Raw genomic sequence first — 22041 nt, 5'->3', positions numbered from 1 at the left:
GTTCCTTGTTAGCTTAACCAAGCACAATACTCTTGCACAACGGCACAAATATTTGTCTGTACGGCATGCATCACCTGAGAGGGCACATTTTTAATTGCAATATTTAATCGAAAATCTTGCCACATATAATTTTGAAAATCATTACTGAATAGTTTAGAACATTCTTGCTGCCGAATGTCAGTCATTTTAGAACATAGAACATAGAACATAGAACAATACAGCACAGAACAGGCCCTTCGGCCCACGATGTTGTGCCGAACTTCTATCCTAGATTAAGCACCCATCCATGTACCTATCCAAATGCCGCTTAAAGGTCGCCAATGAATCTGACTCTACCACTCCCACGGGCAGCGCATTCCATGCCCCCACCACTCTCTGGGTGAAGAACCCACCCCTGACATCTCCCCTATACCTTCCACCCTTCACCTTAAATTTATGTCCCCTTGTAACACTCTGTTGTACCCGGGGAAAAAGTTTCTGACTGTCTACTCTATCTATTCCTCTGATCATCTTATAAACCTCTATCAAGTCACCCCTCATCCTTCGCCGTTCCAACAAGAAAAGGCCGAGAACTCTCAACCTATCCTCGTACGACCTACTCTCCATTCCAGGCAACATCCTGGTAAATCTTCTCTGCACCCTCTCCAAAGCTTCCACATCTTTCCTAAAGTGAGGCGACCAGAACTGCACACAGTACTCCAAATGTGGCCTAACCAAAGTCCTGTACAGCTGCAACATCACCTCACGACTCTTGAATTCAATCCCTCTGCTAATGAACGATAATACTCCATAGGCCTTCTTACAAACTCTATCCACCTGAGTGGCAACCTTCAAAGATCTATGTACATAGACCCCAAGATCCCTCTGTTCCTCCACCTGACCAAGAACCCTACCATTAACCCTGTATTCCGCATTCTTATTTGTTCTTCCAAAATGGACAACTTCACACTTGGCAGGGTTGAACTCCATCTGCCACTCCTCAGCCCAGCTCTGCATCATATCTAAGTCCCTCTGCAGCCGACAACAGCCCTCCTCACTGTCCACAACTCCACCTATCTTTGTATCATCTGCAAATTTACTGACCCACCCTTCGACTCCCTCATCTAAGTCATTAATAAAAATTACAAACAGCAGAGGACCCAGAACTGATCCCTGCGGAACTCCACTTGTAACTGGACCCAATGCTGAATATTTACCATCTACTACCACTCTCTGACTTCGACCGGTTAGCCAGTTTTCTATCCAATTGGCCAAATTTCCCTCTATCCCATGCCTCCTGACTTTCCGAATAAGCCTACCATGGGGAACCTTATCAAATGCCTTACTAAAATCCATGTACACTACATCCACTGCTCTACCCTCATCCACATGCTTGGTCACCTCCTCGAAGAATTCAATAAGACTTGTAAGGCAAGACCTACCCTTCACAAATCCGTGCTGGCTGTCCCTAATCAAGCAGTGCCGTTCCAGATACTCGTAAATCCTATCCCTCAGTACCCTTTCCATTACTTTGCCTACCACAGAAGTAAGACTAACTGGCCTGTAATTCCCGGGGTTATCCCTATTCCCTTTTTTGAACAGGGGCACAACATTCGCTACTCTCCAGTCCCCTGGTACCACCCCCGTTGCCAGTGAAGACGAGAAGATCATTGCCAACGGTACTGCAATTTCCTCTCTTGCTTCCCACATAATCCTAGGATATATCCCGTCAGGCCCGGGGGACTTGTCTATCCTCAAGTTGTTCAAAATGTCCAACAGGTCTTCCTTCCTAACAGGTATCTCTTCTAGCTTATCAGTCCGTTTCACACTCTCCTCTTCAACAATACAGTCCCTCTCGTTCGTAAATACTGAAGAGAAGTACTTGTTCAAGACCTCTCCTATCTCTTCCGACTCAATACACAGTCTCCCACCACTGTCCTTGATCGGACCTACCCTCGTTCTCGTCATTCTCAGGTTTCTCACATACGCATAGAATGCCTTGGGGTTATCCTTGATCCTATCCGCCAGGGATTTTTCATGCCCTCTCTTAGCTCTCCTAATCCCTTTCTTCAGGTCCCTTCTGGCTATCCTGTATCCCTCCACTGCTCTGTCTGAACCTTGTTTCCTCAACCTTAGGTAAGCCTCCTTCTTCCTCTTTACTAGACATTCAACCTCCCTCGTCAACCAAGGCTCCCTCACACGACCATTTCTTTCCTGCCTGATCGGTACATACATATCAAGGACACGTCGTATCTGCTCCTTGAAAAAGTCCCACATTTCCACCACATCCTTCCCTGACAGCCTATGCTCCCAACGTATGCTCCTCAAATCCTGTCTTACAGCATCGTAATTTCCCTTCCCCCAATTGTAGAAACTTCCTTGTTGTGCGCACCTATCTCTCTCCATAACCAAGGTGAAAGTCACAGAATTGTGGTCGCCATCACCAAAATGTTCACCCACTAACAAGCCCACCACTTGTCCCGGTTCGTTACCGAGTACCAAATCCAATATGGCCTCCCCTCTGGTTGGACAATCTACATACTGCGTTAGAAAAGCTTCCTGGACACACTGCACAAACACCGCCCCATCCAATCTACTTGATCTAAAGAGCTTCCAATCAATATTTGGGAAGTTGAAGTCGCCCATGACTACGACCCTGTGGCTTCTGCACCTTTCCAAAATCTGTTTCCCAATCTGTTTCTCCACATCTCTGTTGCTATTGGGGGGGCCTATAATAAACACCCAACAAGGTGACTGCACCTTTCCTATTTCTGACTTCAGCCCATACTACCTCCAGAGGCAGATCCCCCTCAAACTTCCTTTCTGCAGCCGTTATACCATTTCTAATTAGCAATGCCACCCCCCCTCCTTTTTTACCACCCTCCCTAATCTTACTGAAACATCTGTACCCAGGAACCTCCAACAGCCATTTCTGTCCCTCATCTATCCATGTTTCCGTGATGGCCACAACATCGTAGTCCCAGGTACCGATCCACGCCTTAAGTTCACCCACCTTATTTCTGATACTCCTTGCATTGAAGTATACGCACTTGAGCCCATCTCTGTGTCTGCAAGTAGTCCCTGTCAGTGCTACCTTCTCCACAGCCTCCCTACAGTCTTGGACATCCTGACACACAGCTAGCTTACTTGCTGGACTACAAGTCCGGATCCCATCCCCCTGCCAAATTAGTTTAAACCCCCCCGAAGAGTGCTAGCAAACCTACCCCCCAGGATATTGGTGCCCTTCTGGTTCAGGTGCAACCCGTCCTGTTTATACAGGTCCCACCTTCCCCAGAATGCAGTCCAATTGTCCAAATATCTGAAGCCCTCCCTCCTACACCATCCTTGCAGCCACGTGTTCAACTGCACTCTCTCCCTATTCTTTGCCTCTCTGTCACGTGGCACCGGCAACAACCCAGAGATGACGACTCTGTCTGTCCTAGCTTTTAGCTTCCAGCCTAACTCCTTGAGCTCTTGAATGACCTCCCCACCCCTCTTCCTACCTATGTCGTTGGTGCCAATGTGTACCACGACTTCTGGCTGCACACCCTCCCCCTTAAGGATTCTGAAGACACGGTCCGAGACGTCTCGGACCCTAGCACCCGGGAGGCAACAAACCATCCGAGAGTCTCGCCCATGTCCACAGAACCGCCTGTCCGTCCCTCTAACTAGAGAGTCCCCTATAACTAGCGCTCTCTTCTTCTCCCCCTTTCCCTTCTGAATCTCAGAGCCACAGACCCCTTCACTGCAGCTTACACCTTTTGTGATGCACAAATCGGACACATGTCTTTCTGTTTGCGTATGCTTCCTCAACTCCCTCTCAATATCTCACTATTACTTTTCCATTTGTAAAATAAATTGAGCTATTAGGGGTTTTATTTGGTGCTTAATCTTATCTAACAGGTAAATGTCCCAAATTAGGTCTAAAGAGAAAAAGCATGCTTCATTTGACATGACTAAAGTAGATCTGTTTAGGTCTTTGAAGTTGTGTACAAGAATTGGTGCTTGTGCATTTACTATGGTTCAGACAAACCTCTATTTAACTATGTCCCTGTAAATTGCCCTGACAATGGCCACCCTCCAATGCAGTACAATACAATGTTATAACACTGAAAGATTACAGTACTTTGAATTGCAATTTCAAAGCCGATCTGCAGCCAACAGGCCTTGTGATTGTGTCCAAACTCTTTTCAGGGTTGGCTGGCTCAGCTTCACATTGGGTGGCTTGGTGGCTCAGTGTTTACCACTGCTGCTCCACAGCACCAGTGACCTGGGTTCAATTCCACCCTCAGGTGACTGCGTGGAATTTACCCATTCTCCTCATGTCTGTGTGGGTTTCCACTGAGTGTTCTGGTTTCCTCCCACAGTCCAAAGATGTGCACTTTAGATGGGTTGACCATGCTAAATTATCCATAGCATTCAGGGATGTATAGGTTAAGTGTGTCAGCCATGGCAATGCAGGGATAGAGTAGGGGGATGGGTCTGGGTTGGATGCTCTTCGGAGGGTTGGTGTGGACTTGTTGGGCCGAATGGCCTGTTTCCACACTGTATGGATTCTGTTCTATTCAGTATATAAATATTATGCCTCCTGAGCAAGATTTTCCCAAGGTGGACCTGTATAGCCGAGAATTTCCCCAACTCACAGGATCCACCTTAAAGCTGACAGCCTGGCCTAGCAAATAGAAGGATGCCGTCTATGAGACATTACTGTATTACACCAATGCAAGTCATTGCAGCTCAAACAGATATTTAGTAGGGAGCTTTAAAATAGATGACTCATGCCACTAAGAAGGCAATTGGAGAGTAATAATAAAAGCGTATAGATTTTTAAAATAATAATTGTATTTTCTTTAGAAGTTGATGAGTAACAGGATTAATATTCATGAGGCTGCTGATGACTGCAAATATTTCCCTTAAAACTGAGCATTAATTGAGTACCCATTCTTAGTAGTGATAATGCCAATGGATTGATAATCCATAACCTTGGGCTAATGTTCTCAGGACATGGGTTTGAATCCCATCTCAGCAGATACAATTAGAATTCAGCAAAAAAAAACTTAAATTAAAAGCTTGCTTAATGGCACCAATGTAACCACTGTTGATTGTTATAAAACTCCATCAGATTCACTAATGCCTTTGTTTTGGAGGGAAATCTACCATCCTTACCTGGTCTAGCCTACATGTGACTCCAGACCCACAACAATATAGCTGATTCTTAACTCTGGGCAATGAGGAATTGTTAACAAATGCTGACCTAGTGAATGATGCCCTCACCTCATGAATGACTAAAAAATACAAGGAATTCATATTTGAATTTAAGTCATATCACTGTTTCTAAGGTGACTAAGTGTGCCTATCTTTCTTTCTCTGTTATGATTCTTCTTTGATGCAATATGAAGGCTCAAATGGCATGATGTGGTTGGTTGTTCTTGAGTTACAAAAAAGTGAAAGACATTGTGGTTCCTCTCGCATGGTGTCTTGATTCTTGGCTGCACCTTCTGCTTGGATAGCACTTTTGTTTGATACAAGAGTGAAAGCCGAATGTCTAAGATGTACATTCATTTTACTTGAATTTGTCTAATTTAATGGCAGCTGTCAAACTCTGAAGGCCTTCAAAGACATTAACCTGCACTTCTCTGGAGGGCAAGTAACTGACTGCTCCCTGAGCAATCTGAAAACGTGACAGTTATTGCCGTTAATGCTGGCGTCATATGCCTATTAAATATCTGCAATGAAGAATAAGCTTTCCCAACGATCTTGCAAATATCAGCAAATGACTTCAGAGGATGAGCTGCCAGGTTTTGTTTATTTGTTCATGAATAAAAACTTCAGTGGCTAGGCCAATGTTTATCACACATCTTTAATTGCCGTAGGGAAGGTGGTCATGAGCTGCACTCTTGAAGTGCTGCTGTGCTTGGGATGTAGGTATGCCCACAGTGCTTTTAGGAAGGGAATCCTTGGATTTTGACACATTTGTATATGGCAATTGGTTTGAAAGGGTTAACTTCTCAACTTTGGAAAAGGTCCACTCACTAATATATAAATTACTGTCTCTGGGAGGAGCTACATGGTTTGCTGTTAATTGGTGTTTAGTTTTTCAAACTACTGTCACATCACATGAACCTAGTTATTATCACTTAGGAGATGAATAACGTTTCTTACCTAGTATTCATGTTTTTGACCAGCCCAAGAGTCTGTAAACTTATATCTTTATGTAATAAACTACCACTTGTTAGTCAACCATCAACCTCGTCTGCTGAAGATTTACCCAGTGATTAATATTCAACATGTAATACTAATAAAATCCATTGACTAATATGGAATATCTAGACAAAGAAGTCCTACCACATAATAATAAAAGCAAAATGCTGTGGGTGCTGGAAATCTGAGACAAACATAAAATGCTGGAGAAACTCTGCAGGTCTGGCAGCTCTGTGAAGAGACAAACAGAGTGATATTTCGAGTCCAGTATGGCTCATCTTCAGAACTTTTGTGTCATATTGGACTGAAAGGGTTAATTTTGTTCTTCACTCCAAATTGCTGCCAGACCTGCTGAAGTTCTCCAAGACCCTGTCGCAATCAAGTGTCAACTGCAACCATCTTAGAAAATCATTCTACTCTTAGAATTAAAGAATCACTACAGTGTGGAAGCAGGAGATTCAGGCCATCAAGCCCACACCAACCTTTCAATGACACCCTTCCCAGACTCAGCCCCAGACACTGCAATTCCATTTGCTGACTTTCTTAGTCCGCACATTTCTCGACACTATGATCAATTTAGCATGGTCAATCTACTTAACCTGTACATCTTTGGACTGTGGGAGGAAATCAGAGCACTTGGAGTAAACCCACGCAGATATGGGGATAATGTTCGAACTCCACACAAACTGTCACCCAAGGGTGGAATCGAACCTGCATCCCTGGATCTCTAACAAGGTGTGCAGAGTGGTGCTGACTACTGTCTAGAAGGAAGAAATCACCAGCAATGCAAAGATTCGCCATTAATCTGAAAAAAATAAAAAGAAACTAAAAAAAATTACACAGAAAAGTAGATTTTAGAATCCGTACAATGTGGAAACTGGCTCTTTGGCCCATCAAGTCCACACCAACCCTGTGAAGTGTAACCCACCCAGACCCATTCCCCTACTGTGTTATCCTATATTTATCCCTGACTAATGAACCTAACCTATATATCCCTGAACACTATGGGGAATTTAGCATGGCCAATTCACCTAACATCTTTGAACTGTGAGAGGAAACCTACACAGGAATGAAGAAAATGTGCAAACTCCAAACAGACAGTCACCCAAGGCTGGAATCAAACCCAGGTCCTTGGTGCTGTGAAGCAGCAGTGCTAACCACTGTGCTGCCCCAGTAAGTTATTCAACAATGTAGCTATTTTAAATAAGGAGCAATAAAGTGACCATTTTTACAACAGCTGACACATTAACCAGCCAGTTCAGATTGGAAAACCTCTTGCTACAGTGCAGCTTTTCTTTCAAAGCTTAAATCAACCGGAGCGAGGGAAAAAATATTTAAAAGCTTGTGAGGACCTGAAAACATATCATGGAAGGAGCTATTGAGGTGCGATCTGGAAGAAAACAGTTGTCAGCACTGGGCTCAAGCAATCTCTTGAGGAAGGGTGAAAATGTCTTTATACTAAAATTCTGGACCACTAAACTGAAAAAAAGTGTAATTATTCAGCAAACAAGTGTCTTTTTCATTGTTAAAAAATCATTATAAGCTGCAAAATTTTTTTCTAAAATTATTTCTTGAAGAAACTCTTCAAACCAGCAATTTTTTAGGGAGAAGAAAATTTTATGAAAAATAATCACTTTGAAATTGAAATGAATTTTCTTATATGACACTGAAAATATTTAAAGGCATGAAAATGCCTCTACACCGATTTCTCTGACAAAACTAGTACAAACGCATTGGAGAAGCAGCAGAAATAGTGCAAATCATCCGTATTGTTGCGAAAGAGGGGAAGGCTATAAAGAAGTAAAACAGTATTAATCCTCCATTTTGGCTCTTTGTCACTTTGTTCATCAGTATAAGACTTTTAAGCAATTTAAAGAATTTTTTCCAGTCTTCATAAGATTGAAGGTAGTTTTCAAAGCTATGTTGATGAAATATCGGGGAGAAAATGTTACTTTCCACATATCAGCCTGAGTCTGAATGTTGTCCAGGTCTTGCTGTAAATGAATACAGATTACTTCAATATCTTAGGAGTCATAAACAATGCTGAACATTGTGCAATTGTCTGCAAATGTCCCCACCTCTGACCTTATGACGAAGGAAAGGTCATTGGTGAAGAAGCTGAATTAATTGGGCATAAGGCAGTCACTGAGGAACTCAAGCAGTGATGTCTAAGGACTAAAATGACTGTCCTCCAACAAACACAAACATCTTTCTTTGTGTTTGGTTAGATTCCAATCAGTAGAGAGTTTTCTCCTAATTTTCACCTCCTCCTCAAGGTTTCTTGGTGCCATACTTAGTCAACTGTTGCCTTGACATCCCATGTGACTGCTGCAGTTCTGCTCTTTTGTTTATGCTTACACCAAGTCAATACTGACGTCAGAAGGTGAGTGGTTCTGGTAAAACCCAAACTGAGCATTAGCAACCAAGTTATTTCTGAGCAAATGCTGTTTGCTAGCGCTGTTGATGACCCTTCCATCACTTTGTTGATGATGAAGAGTGGATTGATTGGACGTAATTGACCAGGTTGGACTTGTTTTGTTTTGACACAAGGGCAGTTTTCCAATTTGATGGATGTATACCAGTCTTGTAGCTGTCCTGGAACAAGCTTAGCTGGGAATGTGGCAAGCTGTGAAGCACCACTTTTCAGTACTATTGCCATAATATTGGCAATGTCCATATCTGTATCCATTGCATTCATTGTCCTGATGTTGCACGTAATGCATTGAATTGGCTGAAGATCAGAGTGTGTCATGCTGGGGGCCACAGAAGGACATTGAGATTAATGTAAGTCTTTCAGCCTTATCTCTTGCACAGAATTTCTAGATCAACCAGTTATTATGGATGAGAATATTTGTGGAGCCACCTCCTTCACTGATAGTTAATAAACAGTCCAACACCATTTACAAGTAGGTGTGACAGAATTGTCGAGCTTAGATCTGATCCATTAGTTGTGAGATTTCTTAGCCCTGTCACTGAACCCGAAATATTAACTGATTTCTTTTCACAGATGCTGCCAGATTTGCTAAGTTTTCCAGCAATTTATATTTTTCTTTCTGATTTCCAGCATCCACAATTCTTTCAATTTTTTTGTTATGATGTTGAAAACCCTTAGCTTGCTGTCCTGATGCATGTTACCGTTGTGTGTGTCTGGGTGCACTCTTTCGGCACTGTGTTCTCTACAGCTTCCAACTAAATATTGTGTGTTGGTTTCTCTGATAATTGATTAAATCGTGAAGTTTTGGCTAGCAAGCAAGTGATGTCTCTAGTGAAGTTACATCTTGTGACTTTTGTGTTAAACTGAAAGTTGTGTGATCAAGTATTTGCTGCTTGGAAAGATAGTGACACAGTTAATAAGAAACCGATTTAATGAATTCCTTTACCGAAGTACGTTGTAAAAGTTTACTGATAATTAGATTATATTGAGAATAATCTTGCCGTTTCCCACAGCACCCAATGAAATAACAGTGACAGAGAAACAGTAACTTTGTCAAGGTCATTGAACTTCCTCTGGCACAGGTTTTTATTCCTGCAGAAGTTAATTTATTAGTACCCTGGCTACTTCTGTCCACAGCCTATTTCTTTTCATGGGTGTGCTTTATGCATCAGGAACTTGGTCCCCAATTAGCAGTAGATCCTATCTACCTGCATACCAAAGTCCCCCTACTTCAGTGTAATCCCTCCCCAAATCCTTTCCAGCCAATGCTACTCAATTAGTTCACTCTGGGATCCATTGGGCCTCCTTAAAGCAGTTGTTAAAGTCCCAGCGACACCCACAGCCAAGCTCTTGGTACTGCTGGGACTGTTGGTATATCTGATTGGCTAGCAGGCCAGAAGAGAAGAAGGGGTTAAACTTGCTTCTCTCCTGAGGGGCACAAGTCCCATCAAGCACCATTTTAGTCCATCTGTGACATATAATGGCTGCCTGCAGGCGGCTTCTCAGTTCACTTTTCTTATAGCCAACTTTCCTTCAAATCTGAGGTTGATCAGGGGCCGTTGTTGGTCCCCTGCTAAAATTTTGCACATTTATTTCATAAAAAGGATGAGATAATTAACAAATTTCCATTCAAATTGAAATCACTTCAAAAACAATTTGTGGCAGTATTTACAGCCACCCTGCCTTCGAATTATTCTTCAGATGATCTTTCCTTCTTGTATTGCAGTATTTCTATTATTCCTTTTGACCATTTTTTGGATTGCAAGTATTCTTCTAGTTCATACAAAGTGAAATGTGTCCTAATGTATTAGAACCAAACATTTCCTGACACAACCTCCTGTGTTGTCCTCTCCATCAGGGAGATGTAAATAAAGCATCTTCAAAATGCTTGCAGTTGAATCCCTTAAGTGAATATTTTCTAAGTATAGTACAGAACAGAAATATGGTGATGAGGCCTGATGGAACATTTTTTTGCATTTGAGATATTCAGACCTGAAGAGCATTGTGGGACACTTTCTTTTAACACCTGATGTTGATTTTGAGTGGTTGAACAGATTGCACTGTGTATCTATCATGTCCATTAATAACTCATTGAGTCAGAATGGTACATAATTGAATGAAAGAAAAAGGTACAATAGGAGACAGTGGAGGAAGTCAGTCCAAACAAAGAGCATTAGTGTAGTTACTAATGAAGGACTGTTACTTGATTGAAAACAAATAAAACAGATGGTAGTGATGAAGTAACTGTTTTCTTTCATGTAAATTGAGGTGAATACTATTGTAGTATCCAAGCATTGCTTCCCTTGAAACTCCTGTAATATGGCATAGCCTGAAGTTAATGAGATTCTGGATTCCTTTAATGCATATTTAAAAATGAAATTACACTGGGAGTTGCTTTCTGTCAAAGGAAACCATTGCCAAGTAAGACTAGCAAATTATGTTCTGGAGTTCATCTCTTATGGCCACTGTGGAAATGCCAGAAGATTTAGAAATGCACCTCAGGTACACTTTTGTAGGACGCCTGAAGAACAATGACGTCCAGGCCAAATTTGTGAGAAAAGCAATAAACTGACGTGGGAGGGGGGCTGAGATGAGGCCCAGTCACAGGAACTGCAATTTAAAAGATTGCTGAAAATTGCAAGAGAGCCTTTCTCCTGAGCAGCTTGAGGAGATTCATCAGATATCGCCGAGATCTAGGCTGCAGCAGCAAGTTCATAGCCTCTCATATAGAATGTGCAAAAATGCCTAAGTAACATTCTGTTTAACATCACGTTGATGGCCGTTTATTACAGAGATTTGACCAAACATCTATGCCCAAATAAAATCACAGTGACACATAATACTACCTTGTGAGCTCCTTGTGGTACTTGTACTGTTCAAGGATTGGATTCTTCAGCTACCATATGATGACACCTCATTTGCCCATAATAAGGTCAGAGTGGGAATGTTCACTGAAGATTCCACAATGTTTAGTACCATTCGCAACTCCTCAGATGCTGAAGAAGTCCTGTCTAAATGCAGTAAGACAGTATCCATATGTGGGCTGACATGTGCCAAGTCACATGCTATCTCCAGCAGACACTCACTCTATCTATCTATATCAGTCTGCAACCTTGCAATGTCCTCCTTACAGCATACCTCCCAACATATTTTGTGTCATCTGAAAATTTAGCTACCATGCCTTCATTTCCTTCATTTACATCATTTCATAGGAGCCTCAAAAGATTGAAGCCCTAGAATTGAGCCCTCTGGGATCCCATTGGTCACAGAATATCTTTTGCAAACTCTGTGCTTTCTGCCAGCTAGTAAATCTTCTGCCATGCGCTTCTAGTTTGTGAATAACCTTTTATGTGATACCTTGTCAAATGTCCTCTGGAAAGCCTCATATCCCTTTATGCTCAGTGTATGATACTCCTCTTAGAACTCCAATAATTTGCTTAATCAAAATGCCTCTTTGTCAAAATCTTGTTGAATCATCCCAGTTATCTTGAGTTTTCCCAATTGCATAGCTGTAACTTCCTTAAAGATTGATTCTCTCTTCTTCCCAGTGACAATCATTAAGTGGACTAAGCTATAGTTTCCTGTTTTGTTCCTTCTTCCCTTCTTGAATAGAGGAATTATATATCCTTCTTTCTATTCTAATGAGATCTTTCTAGAATCTAGCCAAGTTTAGAACATTAGCATCAATTCAGCTACTACCACCCCAAAGATCCTCAGATGAAGTCCAACAAGATCCAAGGACTTGTCAGACCACAATTTGAACAGTTTTCCCAGTACCACTTCCCTGGTGTTTGAATTTCACCAAATCCTTCTCTTCATTCCTGATTTTCAGCTATGTGAGTACAATTACAATATTTAAAAGACATTTGGAAAAGTACATGAATAGGAAAAGTTTGGAAGGATATAGGCCAGAAGAAGGCAGGTGGGACTAGTTTAGTTTGGGATTATGTTTGGCATGGATTGGTTGGATCGAAGGGTGTGTTTCCATGCTGTAAGGAGGACATTGCAAGGGTACAGACTGATATTGATAGGTAAAGTGAGTGTCTGCTGGAGATAGCATGTGGCTTGCCACATGTCAGCCCACATATGAATACTGTCTTTCTACATTTAGACAGGACGTCTTTAGAATTTGAGGAGTTGCGAATGGTACTAAACATTGTGGAATCTTCAGTGAACATTCCCACTCTGACATTTATTATGGGCAAATGGGGTGTCTATGATTCTATGTCATCAATGATGTTTGGATGTTATCCTGGCTCCAAGTCAATTATTCCCCTCCTGTTCCCAAATTATCTACAGTCTCCTATGAAGTTGCCTTCTTCGACCAACATGAAATAGTCACTAACCTCACATAGTTATGTTCAGTGATGTCCTTATGTATGTATTACTGTATCGCAACACTTTCTACATTCCATGATTTGTTACCATTTGGACATATCGCCACTCCATTTTCTCACAGACAGTTTGTCACAGTAGGCAGCAGACTTCAAGAATATTCTGTCTTGCTATCTTTTCGCGATTGTGCCCTATTTCTAAATTTCTTGCTTTACTATCCAAAAAAGATGTTTCCTGAAGTGTTGGTGTCGGATGATAGACCACAATTTACTTTAGAAGTGTTTGAAATATTTCTGATCAGAGTCAAATACTCTTCAGAGTCAACTTGTCACTCAGAATCCAATGGTGTCTCTGAGTTCAGTGTAATGTTTGTAAAGCAATCTTTGAAGAAGTATTTGCTAGATGATAAAATGGATGATAATTTCCATATTTTTTTCCAACATGGGTCAGACAACTTTCTGTTCTCTTACAGTGTAACCCCACATTACTTGCCTTACAATTTAGTATTTCAATATGTTCCTAGGTCAAGGCATATTTTCCTTAAACTTGTATCAGTCGCAAAGTAAGTGAACAGTAAGACAAACTTAATTTCAGGCATGGAACTAAGAGAGTTCAGTACTGTTTAGTAAGTCCTGGTGAAAGACCATTGAGGTAATAAGAAATATGTGTTTGGAGTTATCTTAAAGCTGTTAGTTGTGTTCAGGTAACAAATGATCATTTAAGAGAGACTTGCTTGATATCATTGCAGATAATTTACTGGGATAGCATCCTGGTACTCCCTGTTACACCCTCTCCACTTGCTTCCAGTAGTTTGTTGATCAGAATTACACACAATGCTCCAAACGTGGCCAAACTGAAGTGTTATACAGCTGCAACATGACTTGCTAACTTTCAAATTCAGAGTCTTGACTGACAAAGGCAAGCATGCTTTATAGCTTCTTTACCAGCTTGTCCACTTGTGCTGCCACTTTCAGGGACCTACGCATTTGCACCCCAAAATTCCTATGCATATTCCAAGGGCCCTCCATTTACTGTGTACTTTAGTATTTGACCTCTTAAATTGAATCACCTTCCATTTGGCTGGATTACACTCAATCTGCCATTCCTTTGCCCAGCTTTCCAACTGACCTATATCGTAGTGTATCCTTTTACAACCATCTTCACTAACCACAACTCCACCAATTGTCATCTCATCAGCAAACCTACTAATCAGGCCACATACATTTTCATCCAAATCATTTCTATAAATTACAAACAAAGAAGTCCCGGCACTGATCCTTGCAGACCACCGGTCAGAAAAAACACGCCTCCATACTACCTTCTGTCTTCTATGACCAAGCTAATTTTCTATCCAACTTACCAACCCACCATGTATCCCATGTGACTTAATCTTCTGGACCAGCCTACCATGTGAAACATTGTCAAATATTTTATCAAAGTCCAAATAGACAACATTCACCACCCTCCCCTCCCCCAAGCCTCATTAGTTATCTTTGCCACTTTCACAATCAAATTTGTGAGACGAGACCTCCCTTGCACAAAGCCATGATGACTATCCCCAATAAGTCCATTCTTTCCCGAATGTCGGTAAATCCTGCCCTTAAAATTCTTCTCTAATCCTTTCCTTACAACTGTTGTAAGGCTAACTTACCTATAATGTTCTGGAATATCCCTATTTTCCTTTGTGAACAAAGGAACAAACATTGATTATTTTCCAACATCAATGTTGAGAAAGCAGAGTCAAGATAATGGAAAAGGCAATCAAAGGATATTCCAACAGAAGGAGAAATAAGCCAAAAAGACTATTTGGAGAAATTTGGAGGGAAAGAAGAAGAAAGAAAGTAATTGTTCCTTTCATTAATTCTTGTTAAATAATGCTTAATGATATTGTTGTTTATTTCTTTTCATATGTACATTACTCTGGAAACATATATATTTGTTTCCATGGTGAGTCCAGTTTAAAACAAAATTCAGAAGACAATGTAAAATTTCAGTTTTTTTTTAAGTTTTAGGTTTTATTGTCATGTGTACTCAAGCACAGGGTGCAAGAGTACAACAAAAAGTATATAATATTGCCATACATGGCGCCATCTTAGATACAAAGTACCTCAGTACAAAATGTTGGTTACAGAAGTAGAAAAATAAATAAATAATTTATAAAGATCAGCACCTTAGTCTTTGGAAAATAGAGTAGATAAAAAAGAAATAAAGTTAAAATGTCAAACATTACAGTCATTTCTTGTGCCATGGGCCTACAGATGCTGCAAGCTGGACTTCCCTAAGAGGGCTTGCTCTCCCCCATACTGGGTATGCTTTCACCCATGCTGGACTATTACCCACCTGGGCATGCCAGGCTTCACTGCTGCTCACAAGGCTTTGGCTCCAAATGCCGCCTCCCCGCTGATCACCTCTGCCGCCATCTCTCATGGCTCACTGCTACCGCCGTGAGGGATACTGATACCGGGTTAATCATGTTGCATTTTAGTAAAGTATGCACACATGCCATTTTACATCTTAATGTGCAAGTTACTTTTAGCAGGGAGAGTATAGGATATAATGAGAGGTAAGCATTTTGTTATACCGTCTTCACTATTGGAGAGGCAGAAATGAAGTGTTCAGTATGGCTGCTTGAAGTTGAGACTCACATGAGTAATTTCTCACAATTAATTCAAATCAAAATACAGTAAAGCGCTGGAAACATTGAATTGTTCACTCATCATCTGAAAGGGAATGATCAGTGAATGTTTCAGTTCAAGCCCATCAACAGTGTTCTGAGAACGAACACTCCAACACTATGCTCCTCTTTCTCATGTTCTTTTTTTCTGCTGTGTGTTTCAAGCAATTTTAATTTTGTTTTCAGAAAAAAATCTATGCTCCAACTTCTTTCATGGCCTGGATTTTATGATGGCTTTGACAATATTTTATCAAAGTCCAAATAGACAACATCCATTGCTCAATTATCCTTGGCAGTTACTCAATCAAATTTGTAAGACAAGACCTCTCCTGCACAAAGCCATGCTGACTATCTCTATTAAGTCCATTCTTTCCTGAATGTTAATAAATCCTGTCCTTAAAATTCTTCTCTAATAATTTCCTTATCACTGTTGTTATTAATAACCGTAGTTGTTATTCTGGTAGAGATGGGGTGGGGTATAATGTACAAGGGGACCCTGTGGAATCCCCATCATAGCAGATTCCAAAGGAATTGCTTTTGACATTGAACATTTTGTTGAGCAATTCCGCTACACTTGGAACTCTTCAAAGGTCTCCATTTACATCAGTGAATTCAGAAGGTTCTGATGAGATTCACTACACAATAGGAAATGTTATATAGAAAAATATAGAAACATACAGCACAGTACAGGCCCTTTGGCCCTCGATGTTGTACCGATCCAAGTCCACCTAACCTACACTAGCCCACTATCCTCCATATGCCTATCTAATGCCCGTTTAAATGCCCATAAAGGGGGGAGAGTCCACCACTGATACTGACAGGGCATTCCATGAACTCACGACTCACTGAGGAAAGAATCTACCCCTAACATCTGTCCTATACCTACCACCCCTTAATATAAAGCTATGCCCCCTCATAATAGCTGACTCCATACGTGGAAAAAGGTTCTCATGATCAACCCTATCTAAACCCCTAATCATCTTGTACACCTCTATCAAGTCATCCCAAACCTTCTTTTCTCCAATGAAAACAGCCCCAAGTGCCTCAGCCTTTCCTCATACCATCTTCCTACCATACCAGGCAACATCCTGGTAAACCTCCTCTGCACCCGTTCCAGTGCCTCCATATCCTTCCTATAGTATGGCAATCAAAACTGCACACAATACTCCAGATGCGGCCGCACCAGAGTCTTATACAACTGCAACATGACCTCAGGACTCCGGAACTCAATTCCTCTACCAATAAAAGCCAGTATGCCATATGCCTTCCTCACCGCACTATTTACCTGGGTGGCAACTTTCAGAGATCTGTGTACATGGACACCAAGACCCCTCTGCTCATCCATACTACCAAGCATCTGACCATTAGCCCAGTAACCCATCTTTTTGTTACTCATACCAAAGTGAATCACCTCACACTTACCCACATTGAACTCCATTTGCCACATTTCTGCCCAGCTCTGCAGCTTATCTATATCCCGCTGTAACCTGACACATCCTTCCTCACTGTCAACAACTCCACCGACTTTCGTATCATCCGCAAACTTGCTCACCCAACCTTCTAGCCCCTCCTCCAGGTCATTTATAAAAATGACAAACAGCAATGGTCCCAAAACAGATCCTTGCGGAACACCGCTAGTAACTGCACTCCAAGATGATCCTTTACCATCAACTACTACCCTCTGTCTTCTTCCAGCCAGCCAATTCCTGATCCAAACCTCCAACTCACCCTCAATGCCATACCTCCGTATTTTTTGCAGTAGCCTACCATGAGGAACGTTATCAAATGCCTTACTAAAATCCATATACACCACATCTACGGCTTTACCCTCGTCCACTTCCTGAGTCACCTTCTCAAAGAATTCAATAAGGTTTGTGAGGCATGATCTGCCCTTCACAAAACCATGCTGACTATCATTGATCACATTATTCCTATTCAGATGTTCATAAATCCTATCCCTTACAATTCTGTCTAAGACTTTGCCCACAACAGAAGTGAGGCTCACCAGCCTATAGTTACTAGGGTTATCCCTACTCCCCTTCTTGAACAAGGGAACCACATTTGCTATCCTCCAGTCTTCTGGCACTATTCCTGTAGACAACGAGGACATAAAAATCAAGGCCAATGGCTCTGTAATCTCCTCCCTTGCTTCCCAGAGAATCCTAGGATAAATGCCATCAGGCCCAGGGGACTTATCGATTTTCACCCTTTCCAGAATTTCCAACACCTCTTCCCTACATACCTCAAAAGCCGTCCATTCTACTTAATTGTGACTCGGTGTTCACATTGGCAACAATGTCCTGTTCCTGAGTGAATACTGACGAAAAGTATTCATTCAGTGTCTCCCCAATCTCTTCAGCCTCCACACGCAACTTCCCACTACTATCCTTGACTGGACCTATTCCTACCGTAGTCATTCTTTTATTCTGACATACCTTTAGAAAGCCTTTGGGTTTTCCCTAATCCTACCAACTAAGGACTTTTCATGTCCCCTCCTTGCTGCTCTTAGCTCTCTCTTCTGATCCTTCCTGGCTACCTTATAACTCTCAAAAGTCTATTGAATACACAGTCTCATTCCTAATTACTCAACTGACCCCATATTACCTCACATATTCCAATTTGTACCCCACCAAATCCGACCTTTTTTTCCATTCACAGAATGAGATCATTGCATTTATTGCATTTCCCTAACTGGCCAGAGGATAGTTAAGAGTCAATCACATTGCTGTGGATCTGGAGTCACATATAGGCAGCTTCCTTCCCTAAATGATATTAGTGAACCAGATGGGATTTTCTAACAATGACAATGGCTTCATGGTCATCATTAGATTCTTATTACCAGATTTCTATTGAATTCAAAAGCTATTGATCTTTATTGAACTCCCAACACCCCCTCTCTTATGCTCTGAACCTGCTCCTCTCATCCCCCAATCCAATCCCAACCCCCTCTTCAGGTGCTGACCTCTTGGGAGTTGACCTGTCCTCCCCATCTGTCCAGCCCCAACCTTCCCCTTTTCAGACCCAAAACCCTACGGAGCTGACCCCTTTTCCCCCACTGGTGGACCAGCCTCCCATACCCTCACTCCAGATTTGACTACCTTCTCCCACTTTGGACCTGACACAGTTTTCCTTGCCCCTGGAGCTGAACCGGTTTTCCCTGCTGAGAATGCAAATACCCCCAATTCCCCCTTTTCAGTTCTGATACCCCTTACTTTGCTGTGGACCCACTCACATGCTGCTTTGCCCACCTCTTGCCCTGCTTTGCATCCAGTTGTTCTGCCCCATCCCTAGACCTGAAACCACCAAGAACCTGATCCCACACCAAGCTCCTCATCATACTAACCCCCTTTGGACCTAATGCTGACTCTCCCCCATTGGACCCAATTTATTTCACCCACCCTGACCTCCCCTTAGACTGCATCACTTCACTGAGCACCTTGTGCACGAACCCTTGACATTCTACTCCCATCCACCTAGCACCCTGACCCCTGGTGACCCATTTGCTACCCACTTCACATCTACCCACCTGGCACCCATTCCCCTATCCAAATGGCACCCTACTTACAGGGTACTTGACACAGGTGGCACTCTACTCTTTACATACCCAAGCATCATACTTGCCATTATGTGCTTACCATTTGACAGCGGCTATCAAAGTGACTGTGATTCTGAATGTTGAAGTTTCAGAAAATCATTGTGAGAAGGAGAAATTACTTGCCTTCTTCTGACAGTTCTATACAATGAGAGAACAATCAGAATGTAAGTATGGCTCCATGTTTCTGAAGTAGCCTTGATTGGAATCTCCTGTTTGTGAAAAAGAAGGGATGGAGTTGTAAGCTTGTGTAGAATCTCTACATGAGATTGCCACCCATTGGAAAATTTGGTCTAATTTATCCTTTTATATGAAAATATTGCTCCACTGTCTGACATTGTTAAATAGCCAACATGGGATATCAATGAATTTGTGACATTGTGACATACTCTACAATTTCTTATTTTTAAAAAAAACAGTGCTTTTTCTCTCCCAGAACATTCCTTTCTTAATCTCTGTTAACTACAGCAATTCATCTTCAGCAAGTGTACTGTTGCTTAAAGTTGGATTCTGGAAGCAATTTTTAACCTTATTATTTCACTTGTAGGTTGTTTACAAAAACAATGATGTCCGATTGGAATTATCACGGCTCGCCAAGCAAGGAGATCGCAAGATGAAGATTCACGGAATGGTGGCCTTCAAATGTGAGAACGTTGCAACATTAGATCCAATCACATTTGAGACCCCTGAATCTTTTATTTCACTACCAAAGTGGAATGCTAAAAAGACGGGCTCTATTTCATTTGACTTTCGCACCACTGAACCAAATGGACTGATTCTTTTTAGTCATGGCAAACCACGACACCAAAAAGATGCCAAAAATCCCCGAATAGTGAAAGTCGACTTCTTTGCTATTGAAATGCTTGATGGACACTTGTACCTTCTACTAGACATGGGATCTGGTGCTATTAAAACAAAAGCCACTCAAAGGAAGGTGAATGATGGAGAGTGGTATCACGTGGATTTTCAGAGAGATGGACGATCAGGTGAGATTTTCTAACTTTTATTGATGACATTTTATTTTTTAAAAACCCATAAAATCCAGTGGGCTAAATGACAAAGGGAGAGAAAGCAGATTATGTTACACCTTAGTTTGGATATTGTTAAAGGGTTTTCAGTTTCTTGATTTGGAGACAAAGCCTGTTCCCATGCCAAGCCCTCAGGAAGTGGGATTCCCAAACCCAGGACTTCCAATGGCCCCAACCTGAGATATATTATTTGCTATAGCACTGATTTCCACAAAGAAAAGCAAAAATGAAAAATTGTTGGAAAAATCACATGGAGATAACATAACTTGCCATCTGAACAAAATATCGGTGGAAGTGTTGCAAAATTTTTTCAGCAGTGGTCAGAATCTGGCATTTTGTACTCTCGATGTTTTGGGTAGTGGGGAGAACCAAGCATTAACATCCAAATCACCAATATCACATTTTGCAGAAATTCAGTTCCATCCACTTCTTTGCAATGGAGATATACCACAGACAGATTCCGGCAATTGTGGAGATCATTACTGTTCACATTCTGAGCTAATTGACAAGGTTGCGTGCCCATGAAATTTTCACTCTGAGAGCTTTTGAAAATAGTCAATCTATTAAATTATTGTTTGTGTTGTCTAAACAAAAGTAGTTGCCTTGGAAGCAGACATTCAATGACTCGAAGATATATTTTGTTCATGGCCTCTAAGGGTTTCTCATAGTTGTTTGAAAAATAGCCATGTTTCTCTTGGATTTGTGTTCACAGGATAATAAAACAAGCATTAAAACAAACAGCTAATGTTCCATCCCCCAATTGTATCAATAATATGATTGCTAATCAAACTTTTATTTGACCTTCTCAAAAGACAAATTAGACGTCCTTCTTAAGCTGAGGGAGTTATTTTTGTTGAATAGTCAATCTAAACAGACCATGAAACACCTATATCTGATCTCAGGCTTTACTGGAGTATTTGGTTTTTACCAGGCCACAGGTTAGACAGTACCTACTTATGATAATGTCCAACATGCTTACTGGAAATCTGCAGGCATGAAAGCTGGGGACAGTGAATTAGATCAGCTAGAGCTTACAATAAAGCCTGTGACTTTAAAAGAGAAATTTACTCTGTCATAACCGCTTTATTGAGGTTTCCAAAGGCAAAAGAAAATGGGTTCTGAGGACAAACTTTGCTCTCTAAACCTTTCTGGACCATTTTACAAAGATAAAAAGCTAAAATTAGAGTTGAATTACAGGTATCTTCCAAATTGGGAAAAGCTACATGGAAAAATATTTTTCTGAGTTAAAACAGTATCTGCAAGTGTTTACTGTTGGATGACAATTACTCATTTGTACAAAGGATAACCAATTTGGTAGTATTTGTTATTTTTCCACAAAGTCATACTTTTTCTCCCAGTGGTGGGTTTATTGTATGAGACATACCTCAATGATTAACTGAGCAAACATGTTTCAAGTTGGGAGGGCAGGGTGATGGGGACCAAGAGGGAGGGATTGGAGGGAAGATAAACTTGTAACAGGAAGTAGAAAAGTATTGTGAAATTATAGGACAGACAAAGCAAAGGCAATTATCAAATCGGACCAGAACACAAAATAATATTAAGACGGGAGAATTAAAAGTACCCTATTTGAATGCATGCAACATCCTATTGAGGATTTGAAAGCACAAATTGAGGTAAATGGGTATGATTTAATTGCCATTATGTGATATGGCTACAGGGTGACAATGAGTAGGAATTGCATTTCCAAAGTGACTCGTCATTTATGAAGGTAGGCAAAAAAATTTAAAGATGATAGGGAGGGATGAGTTCAGTTGAGAGAGGGTTTTTGGAACAAGAT

The 22041-nt window shown here is 41.3% G+C and overlaps 1 protein-coding gene across 30 annotated transcripts in view; it reads left to right on the top strand.

The window, feature by feature from the left end:
* nrxn1a (neurexin 1a) overlaps positions 1 to 22041 on the top strand; it is a 1866202-nt gene that overhangs the window by 847436 nt on the left and 996725 nt on the right. For all 30 annotated transcript variants that reach the window (XM_072580867.1, XM_072580862.1, XM_072580863.1 and 27 more), the window contains one exon: positions 19763 to 20201. In XM_072580867.1, the coding sequence (XP_072436968.1) occupies positions 19763 to 20201 (439 nt within the window). The remainder of the gene's footprint in view (positions 1 to 19762; positions 20202 to 22041) is intronic.

The sequence above is a fragment of the Chiloscyllium punctatum genome, chromosome 11, assembly GCF_047496795.1.
Source record: "Chiloscyllium punctatum isolate Juve2018m chromosome 11, sChiPun1.3, whole genome shotgun sequence".
In the NCBI taxonomy this organism is placed as follows: domain Eukaryota; kingdom Metazoa; phylum Chordata; class Chondrichthyes; order Orectolobiformes; family Hemiscylliidae; genus Chiloscyllium; species Chiloscyllium punctatum.
Note: the sequence above shows the minus strand (reverse complement) of the source record. Positions and strands in the feature narration are given on the sequence as shown.